This window comes from Oncorhynchus mykiss, chromosome 11, assembly GCF_057628025.1.
Source record: "Oncorhynchus mykiss isolate SJ-2025 chromosome 11, ASM5762802v1, whole genome shotgun sequence".
Taxonomy (NCBI): Eukaryota; Metazoa; Chordata; class Actinopteri; order Salmoniformes; family Salmonidae; genus Oncorhynchus; species Oncorhynchus mykiss.
Window position 1 is genome coordinate 9,098,658 of NC_143032.1, and position 10,286 is coordinate 9,108,943.

A 10,286-nucleotide genomic window follows, 5' to 3' on the forward strand; every position below is an offset into this window, starting at 1 on the left:
GTAAGATCGAAGATGTATCTGGAATCGGAGACATTTCTGTACCCGCTGAACTGAAGCAAGCAATTGCCACGCACTTAGATGAGCTTGCAAATTCTCTCGACGGATACTTCCCTACAAGAGAGTCATATCCAGCATGGGTGAGACAGCCGCTCACGTTTAGTGTTGAGACAACAGATGTCAATGATGAATACCTCGATGAAATCATTGAAATTCAGCAGAGCCAGGTTCAACAGCAACTCTTCAGAACAACAACGCTTTCAACGTTTTGGTGTCAACAAATGGTAAGGTACCCTGTTATTGCTAAGAAAGCTCTGGAGATTTTCATACCGTTTGTTACAACATATCTTTGCGAGCAATCCTTTTCGAGGATGCTGGACATAAAAACTAAGAAAAGGAACAGACTTTGTTGTGAAAATGACATGAGAGTGGCACTTGCCAAGGTGAAGCCGCGCATTTCTGAACTGGTCTCTGAAAGGCAACAGCAGAAGTCACACTGATTTGCAGTAAATATTCATTATTATGTTTTTGTTTTTGTGTGAAAATGATCATCTGTGTGAAAATGTTTTGATGATTTTGTTCTTTGAACACAGTGATGTTGATGCATGGTTCATTTTGTGCACCAGTCAAATATGTTTTGAATTTGATTTTTTTTTTCAATTAAGAAGGGTTCGGTGAATGCGCATATGAAACTGGTGGGTTTCAGTACCTCCAACAAGGTTAAGAACCACTGCTCTAGACCGTAGGATCTCCATGTTACCTCCTCTCCTTGGTAGAGCAACATGCTCAATACCTGTGTATTTGAGGGAGGAGATGGGATGGTTAGTTTCAACAAAGTGAGCTGCTACTAGATAATCAGTGTTCTTACAGCTATGCATTGTTTTAAATGTTTTTTTGTTTGTAATGAGTTGGCTTCCACATGAACATGTGATGAGATAGATTACTTCCTTTATCTTGCAAGAGATGATACCCCTAACAGGGATTTTTCCACCTGTATGTGGGTGTCTGAAGAAGGATGTTTTTGTAGTGCTATTGCACTGTGAGCGTGAGTCACATTTGTAGAACCCCTTTGGAATGGGTGTCAAGAGTGTCTGAGTGGGCTCAGGGGGCAGGTCAGATCTCACTAAACTGTCCCCCATATTGCAACCATGTTTATAGATTTGTTGTCTGACTGCAGAATCTGGCAGTGCTTTTTCAGAATTGCTTTCATTTTCTCTGAACACTTGGTGTACTTAGTGCAAAATACTTGTTTCACCCTGCATAACTGGCTATATGATAAACCATTCTTGAGGGGAAGGGGATGCATACTATCAGCACATAGCAGAGAATGGAGGTCTGTTGGCTGTGTGTACAAGTCTGTATGTAATGCATCATTCTCTTTGATGATCCATAAGTCCAGGTAGTTTATTTTTCTCTCAACAGTCTGCATGGTGAATTTGAGCTATTCAGAGCTCTCGTTTAGCAGAGTTTGGAATTAATTTAGTTCCTGCTGACCTCCTTCCCAGAGCACAAAGACATCATCTAAGTTTATATTCCATGAGAGGATTTTAGAAAGTAGGGGGTATCTCTATGTTTTGTAAATGAGTGCTTCCTCAAATTGTTCCACATACAGGTTTGCATAGTTTGGGGCAAAGGGGAAAACCATGGCTCACAATTGAAAGGAAAAACTCTGACCCAATTATGAATTAGTTATTGGATAATACCAGTTCAGTGAGATACAAGATGCACTCATTGGATGGAACAAGGGTAGGATCTCTCTGTTGAAGGAAGTGTTGCAGGTCACAAAATATAATTTAAAAGTTTGCATTAAGGTGTCTGTAATTGTCATGTTGTGTCTTGTCTCTGTCCTTTCCCTTCACCCTGTCTCCCTCTGCTGGTCGTTGTTAGGTTACCTTTTCTCCCCCGCTTTCTCCCAGCTGTTCCTTGTCTCCTCTAACTACCCATTCACCCCGTTTCCCACCTGTTCCCTTTTTCCCTCTGATTAGGTCCCTATATCTCTCTCTGTTTCTGTTCCTGTCCTTGTCGGATTCTTGTTTGTGTTTCATGCCTGAGCCAGACTATCGTCATGTTTGCTGTAACCCTGTCCTGTCGGAATCTGCCGGTCTATCTGAGCCTACCTATGTTTGGTTATTAAAGAAGCTCTGTTTAAGTTAGTTCGCTTTTGGGTCCTCATTCACTCACCATAACAGAAGAATCCGACCAAGAATGGACCCAGCGACTTCGGATCCTCTCCACTCAGCCGTCGGGATCCAGGGAGCGATGCTAGGCAGACACGAGCAGGAAGTGTCTGCTGCTCGACATGCCGTTGAGACCCTGGCCACCCAAGTCTCCAACCTCACAGAACAGGTTCACCATCTCCGCCTCGATCCACCGGCCACTTCCAGGGCTTTCGAATCTCCGGAGCCCAGAATCAATAACCCGCCGTGTTACTCTGGGGAGCCCACTGAATGCCGCTCGTTCCTCACCCAGTGTGATATTGTGTTTTCTCTCCAGCCCAACACTTACTCCAGGAGCACTGCTCGTGTCGCCTACGTCATATCTCTCCTTATTGGACGGGCTCGTGAGTGGGGCACGGCAATCTGGGAGGCAAGGGCTGAGTGTACTAACCAGTATCAGGACTTTAAGGAGGAGATGATACGGGTTTTTGATCGATCTGTTTTTGGGGAGGAGGCTTCCAGGGCCCTGTCTTCCCTATGTCAAGGCAATCGATCCATAACAGACTACTCTATTGAGTTTCGCACTCTTGCTGTCTCCAGTGGCTGGAACGAGCCGGCCTTGCTCGCTCGTCTTCTGGAGGGTCTCCGCGCAGAGGTAAAGGATGAGATTCTCTCCCGGGAGGTTCCTTCCAGCGTGGATTCCTTGATTGAACTCGCTATTCGCATTGAGCGACGGGTTGATCTTCGTCACCGAGCTCGTGGAAAGGAGCTCGCGCTCTCCGTCGCCCCCCTCTCCGCATCACTACCATCTTCCTCTGCCGGCTCGGGAGCTGAGCCTATGCAGCTGGGAGGTATCCGCATCTCGACTAAGGAGAGGGAACGGAGAATCACCAACCGCCTCTGTCTCTATTGCGGTTCTGCTGGTCATTTTGTCACTTCATGTCCAGTAAAAGGCCAGAGCTCATCAGTAAGCGGAGGGCTACTGGTGAGCGCTACTACTCCTGTCTCTCCTTCAAGATCCTGCACTACCTTGTCGGTCCATCTACGCTGGACCGGTTCGTCAGCTTCCTGCAGTGCCTTAATAGACTCTGGGGCGGAGGGCTGTTTTATGGACGAGACCTGGGCTCGGGAACATGACATTCCTCTCAGACAGTTAAGGGAGTCCACGGCCTTGTTCGCCCTGGATGGTAGTCCTCTCCCCAGGATTCAGCGTGAGACGCTACCTTTAACCCTCACTGTTTCTGGTAATCATAGTGAAACCATTTCTTTTTTAATTTTTCGTTCACCTTTTACACCTGTTGTTTTGGGCCATCCCTGGCTAGTTTGTCATAATCCTTCCATTAATTGGTCTAGTAATTCTATCCTCTCCTGGAACGTCTCTTGTCATGTGAAATGTTTAATGTCTGCTATCCCTCCTGTTTCCTCTGTCTCTTCTTCACAGGAGGAGCCTGGTGATTTGACAGGGGTGCCGGAGGAATATCACGATCTGCGCACGGTGTTCAGTCGGTCCAGGGCCACCTCTCTTCCTCCACACCGGTCGTATGATTGTAGTATTGATCTCCTTCCGGGAACCACTCCCCCCCGGGGTAGACTATACTCTCTGTCGGCTCCCGAACGTAAGGCTCTCGAGGATTATTTGTCTGTAGCTCTTGACGCCGGTACCATAGTCCCCTCCTCCTCTCCCGCCGGAGCGGGGTTTTTTTTTGTCAAGAAGAAGGACGGGTCTCTGCGCCCCTGCATAGATTATCGAAGGCTGAATGACATAACAGTTAAGAATCGTTATCCGCTTCCTCTTATGTCTTCAGCCTTCGAGATCCTGCAGGGAGCCAGGTTTTTCACTAAGTTGGACCTTCGTAACGCTTACCATCTCGTGCGCATCAGGGAGGGGGACGAGTGGAAGACGGCGTTTAACACTCCGTTAGGGCACTTTGAATACCGGGTTCTTCCTTTCGGCCTCGCTAACGCTCCAGCTGTCTTTCAGGCATTAGTCAATGATGTCCTGAGAGACATGCTGAACATCTTTGTTTTCGTTTACCTTGACGATATCCTGATTTTTTCACCGTCACTCCAGATTCATGTTCAGCACGTTCGACGTGTCCTCCAGCGCCTTTTAGAGAATTGTCTTTTTGTGAAGGCTGAGAAGTGCACTTTTCATGCCTCCTCCGTCACATTTCTCGGTTCTGTTATTTCCGCTGAAGGCATTAAGATGGATCCCGCTAAGGTCCAAGCTGTCATTGATTGGCCCGTCCCTAAGTCACGCGTCGAGCTGCAGCGCTTTCTCGGCTTCGCGAACTTCTATCGTCGTTTCATCCGTAATTTCGGTCAGGTGGCAGCTCCTCTCACAGCCCTTACTTCTGTCAAGACGTGCTTTAAGTGGTCCGTTTCCGCCCAGGGAGCTTTTGATCTCCTCAAGAATCGTTTTACTTCCGCTCCTATCCTTGTTACACCTGACGTCTCTAGACAGTTCGTTGTCGAGGTTGACGCGTCAGAGGTGGGCGTGGGAGCCATCCTTTCTCAGCGCTCCCTCTCTGACGACAAGGTCCACCCATGCGCGTATTTTTCTCATCGCCTGTCGCCGTCGGAACGTAACTATGATGTGGGTAACCGCGAACTGCTCGCCATCCGGTTAGCCCTAGGCGAATGGCGACAGTGGTTGGAGGGGGCGACCGTTCCTTTTGTCGTTTGGACTGACCATAGGAACCTTGAGTACATCCGTTCTGCCAAACGACTTAATGCGCGTCAGGCGCGTTGGACGCTGTTTTTCGCTCGTTTCGAGTTCGTGATTTCTTATCGTCCGGGCTCTAAGAACACCAAGCCTGATGCTTTGTCTCGTCTCTTCAGTTCTTCAGTAGCCTCCACTGACCCCGAGGGGATTCTCCCTGAGGGGCGTGTTGTCGGGTTGACTGTCTGGGGAATTGAGAGGCAGGTAAAACAAGCGCTCACTCACACTCCGTCGCCGCGCGCTTGTCCTAGGAACCTTCTTTTCGTTCCCGTTCCTACTCGTCTGGCCGTTCTTCAGTGGGCTCACTCTGCCAAGTTAGCCGGCCACCCTGGCGTTCGGGGTACGCTTGCTTCCATTCGCCAGCGTTTTTGGTGGCCCACCCGGGAGCATGACACGCGTCGTTTCGTGGCTGCTTGTTCGGTCTGCGCGCAGACTAAGTCCGGTAACTCTCCTCCTGCCGGCCGTCTCAGGCCGCTTCCTATTCCCTCTCGACCGTGGTCTCACATCGCCTTAGATTTTGTCACCGGACTGCCTTCGTCAGCGGGGAAGACTGTTATTCTTACGGTTGTCGATAGGTTCTCTAAGGCGGCTCATTTCATTCCCCTTGCTAAGCTTCCTTCTGCTAAAGAGACGGCACAAATCATCATCGAGAATGTTTTCAGAATTCATGGCCTTCCGTCAGACGTCGTTTCGGACAGAGGTCCGCAATTCACGTCTCAATTTTGGAGGGAGTTTTGCCGTTTGATTGGGGCTTCCGTCAGTCTCTCTTCCGGCTTTCACCCCCAGTCTAACGGTCAAGCAGAACGGGCCAATCAGACTATTGGTCGCATCTTACGCAGTCTTTCTTTTCGCAACCCTGCGTCTTGGTCAGAACAGCTCCCCTGGGCAGAATACGCCCACAACTCGCTTCCTTCGTCTGCGACCGGGCTATCTCCTTTTCAGAGTAGCCTCGGGTACCAGCCTCCGCTGTTCTCATCTCAGTTCGCCGAGTCCAGCGTCCCCTCCGCTCAGGCTTTTGTCCAACGTTGCGAGCGCACCTGGAAGAGGGTCAGGTCTGCACTTTGCCGTTATAGGGCGCAGACTGTGAGGGCTGCTAATAAGCGTAGAACTAAGAGTCCTAGATATTGTCGCGGTCAGAGAGTTTGGCTCTCCACTCAGAACCTTCCCCTTAAGACGGCTTCTCGCAAGTTGACCCCGCGGTTCATTGGTCCGTTCCGTATTTCTCGGGTCATTAATCCTGTCGCAGTTCGACTTCTTCTTCCGCGATACCTTCGTCGCGTCCACCCGGTCTTCCATGTCTCCTGTATTAAGCCCGTTCTTCGCGCCCCCGCTCGTCTTCCCCCCCCCCCCCCCATCCTTGTCGAGGGCGCACCCATCTACAGGGTCCGCAGGATTTTGGACATGCGTCCTCGGGGCCGTGGTCACCAGTACCTTGTCGATTGGGAGGGGTACGGTCCTGAGGAGAGGAGTTGGGTTCCCTCTCGGGACGTGCTGGACCGTGCGCTGATCGAGGATTTCCTCCGTTGCCGCCAGGTTTCCTCCTCGAGTGCGCCAGGAGGCGCTCGGTGAGTGGGGGGGTACTGTCATGTTGTGTCTTGTCTCTGTCCTTTCCCTTCACCCTGTCTCCCTCTGCTGGTCGTTGTTAGGTTACCTTTTCTCCCCCGCTTTCTCCCAGCTGTTCCTTGTCTCCTCTAACTACCCATTCACCCCGTTTCCCACCTGTTCCCTTTTTCCCTCTGATTAGGTCCCTATATCTCTCTCTGTTTCTGTTCCTGTCCTTGTCGGATTCTTGTTTGTGTTTCATGCCTGAGCCAGACTATCGTCATGTTTGCTGTAACCCTGTCCTGTCGGAATCTGCCGGTCTATCTGAGCCTACCTATGTTTGGTTATTAAAGAAGCTCTGTTTAAGTTAGTTCGCTTTTGGGTCCTCATTCACTCACCATAACAGTAATAGAATATACTTGTCTAAAACGAATGTAGACATTAATAAATGCATTTCTATAGCTTCCAACATCTGTTTTACACTGGAGGAGGAGTAACAAGATGGCTGTGCAGTTGCCTCCAAACAGAGGCCCCTGTTAGTCATCTAGGGTTAATACATATCATTGGACTGAACTGAAAATATATCAGAACCTCCCTGATGTTGACTTTCATGTTGCAGGTGTTCTGGCCTGCTTTGGTCAACGAGATTTGATCACCACAATGCCAGATAGACTGGATGTACTGACTGGCTCCTGTGTGCAAATCCCATGTTCATTTGATATTCCTGACCAAAATAAGTATACATTTAGGAGCACAATACTAACCTCTGGAGTGTGGATAAAAGAAATCCCGTACTTTGATCTACATCCGGACAATGTGATATTTAACAGTAGTAAGATGGTCAACAGATATCAAGGGAAGATAACTGGAAACATGTCCCAGAAGAACTGCACCACAGTCTTCTTCAATGTAACCACCAATTACACTAATAAATACTTCCTCAGGATTGAGAGGCAACCATTCCTTGCAACAGACATTAGAAAGTCTGTTAATATCGTTGTCAGGGGTAAGAGACAATTCAACTTTTAACCAACTATTTTTCCCAGTTTAGATTCCTTTCATCAAAGATAAGAGTAGAACAAGTGGACAGTTTAACTGTTAGTGTAAAATATATTTATCTACAATGTATTACAGATTTTCCTTCCAGTCCCATCATTACTGTCTCAGGTGAGGTGAAGGATGGGACCCCTGTCAGCTTGAACTGCTCTGCTGTCGCTCCCTGTCCCAAACACCCCCCTGAGCTGACATGGACTCTCCCAACACAGTTCACACCTGAGAACCAACTGCAGGAGAATTCAGACCAAACCAAATCAGTTCTCTCCACGGTGACCTTCACTCCGTCATACCTTCATCATGAGAAGAACATCACTTGTACTGCAGTCTACCCAGTAGGGACAACCAACAAGACAGCTGAACATAACATGATGCTTAACGTTTCATGTAAGATTTAGTAACCGGTTCCTGTAGAATAGATCATTCTATCATGTTTTCACTGAGGATTGTAATAGAGTGGTTTTGATGAGACTATTCAATATACCATATCCAGATACATTCTAAATGAACCCCTCTCCCTCAGTCTCTCCTAAGGACACATTGGCCTCCATCAGTCCAGCTGATCCAGTATTAGTGGGCACTTGTGTTAATCTGACCTGCAGCAGTACAGCCAACCCTCCTGTGACAAACTTCACCTGGTTCAAGATCAGTGGAGATAAACCAATACAGGTTGCGTCTGGACACAGTTACTCCCTCATTGTGACAGTTGGTGATGGAGGATTGTACTTCTGTGAAGCAAGAAATAGTCACGGCTGTGGGAAGTCAAAGGAAGTGCAGCTGGCTATTAAAGGTAGAAGCATTGGCACATTCAACATGCACAACATTAACAATATTATAGATATAGATAGATATAGAAGAGATATACTTGTTTTTGTGGAACAGACCGGATAAAGCATGCCTGCTATATGAATCTAGGTATGATACAGCTGTAGGATATTAATTTGATCACTTTTTTGTTGCTTAGAAGTTTATTGCATTGTGGGAAATGCAGATAAGCTTTGATTTACATAAATTCACCCAAAACCTTCACTAAAATGTGGTTAAATTAATGGTATTACACTTATCATGCAGCCTTATTTTGTCCAGCTAATAGAGTCACCACCAATGGAACAACATAACGGAGGAAACGTTCAGATCCTTTTGCTGCAGGATTATTTCACTGCAACAATACTGGCTAAATTAAGATCTTACATCTGTACATCTACAGTATGTGTATAATTTGTAATATTAGACAATGTGCAAAATGTTTCCTCTTTTTGGAACAGATGGCTATAATGTGTGTTTTATTTACAGGGCATGAAGAGCCTGTTAACCCAAAGGTTTTTGAGATTGTAGGAAAAACCTTGGGGTTGATTTTCCTTTTCAGCCTGATCGTATTCTCTGCATGGTAAAAAGATATTCCCAGCCTCAATTTTTACATATTTATCATGCTGATTGTGCTTTTGTATATGAAAACCTAAATGATGTCAATATACCTTTATTCTTGTCTTCCAGGAGGAGGAGAACATCTAGACTCCCCAGTGGGTTTGACATGACAGACCGTTCACAGGGACTGGTGGGAATGGTAGAATTACCTTTTAAAACCCATCTAGAATGTGTGTTTCAGGAAGAATTGAATGAATACTGTGTTGTGTAACCAACTGTAACTATGAAGTCATTATTCTTCTGAAGTGTCGGTCCTGACAACTGATCCTTTCTCTGTGTTCTCTCCACAGAACTCCCCGGTTGGGACAGTGTGCTCTAACCAGGCCACGGTCGGTAGAGGGAACCAAGAACCACCACTTAACAACCTAGATGGTCTTTAAGCACAAGTCAATCAGAGGTGCATTTTATGTATTTTTCCAATGGGTATTAAGTCTTATTATGAACAGTATTGTCATTGTGTATTAGTTTTCTGTGGATATTTTTGTTACATTTATAATTTTGTGCTCTTTGATTATCTGTATATTTGTGCAATTTGCTGGGATGAAAAGTGTTTAACTGTTACTATAGTGTTGATATGATGATGCAGGCTACTCTTTATTTTAGACCATTTATTTTGAGTGTTGAGTTCACAGAGCATCTGTTTAATGGGTTCCAGTATAGAGGAACTGCTGAGTTCAACTAGCTCACTGAAGGCAGTTTAAGACCATATAAAGTCAATGATGACTGAGGAGAGAAGACACAGTTAGTTGGAGAGACAGTGGTCTGATACAAGACAGGAAGTTGGTGCAGTAAGTCTACATGATGGCACAATGGTGTTAACGTTTACAAGTCACTGTTTATCTTCATCTTTTGTGCAGTTCCCAGAAAAACAATGTTATCTACTTTCATCTATTTAGAAGTTATTGCGTCAGCTTTTATGTTGAGTGTTACATTGAATAAATAATTGAGACTGAATTTATTAAGGTTGTTTATTAATTGCCCTGTCATTAAAACCTTTACATTCAATTCCCATGAAATATTTGTCTTATTGGTCCAACATTTAACATCTCATTAAAATGGATTCTATTGAGATTTTGTGTCACTGTTCTACACACAATGTGGAATTATGTTTTTAGACATAAAAATGAAAAGCTGAAAGTCAATATGTGTTCAACACCTTTTCTATGGCAAGCCTAAATAAGTTCAGGAGTAAAGATTTACTTAACTTGTCACATGAGTTGCTTGGATTCACTTTGTGTGCAATGCTAGTTTTTAACATGATTTTTAAATGACTACCTCTTCTCTGTACCCCACACATACAATTATCTGTTAGGTCCCTCAGTCAAGCAGCAACTTTCAAACCAGCTTTTCCATTGCCTCACAAAGAAAGGCACCTGTTTCTAGATGGTTTA

At 46.0% G+C, this 10,286-nt stretch overlaps 1 protein-coding gene across 1 annotated transcript; it reads left to right on the forward strand.

The window, feature by feature from the left end:
* The first annotated feature begins 7,551 nt into the window (after positions 1-7,551).
* On the forward strand, positions 7,552-9,900 carry LOC118937307 (B-cell receptor CD22-like). The gene is made up of 4 exons (XM_090189307.1): positions 7,552-8,260; positions 8,764-8,857; positions 8,965-9,034; positions 9,186-9,900. Exons 1-4 carry the CDS (start codon positions 7,975-7,977, stop codon positions 9,273-9,275), a joined length of 540 nt encoding a protein of 179 aa, XP_090045433.1. The 5' UTR covers positions 7,552-7,974; the 3' UTR covers positions 9,276-9,900.
* Positions 9,901-10,286: the final 386 nt, after the last annotated feature.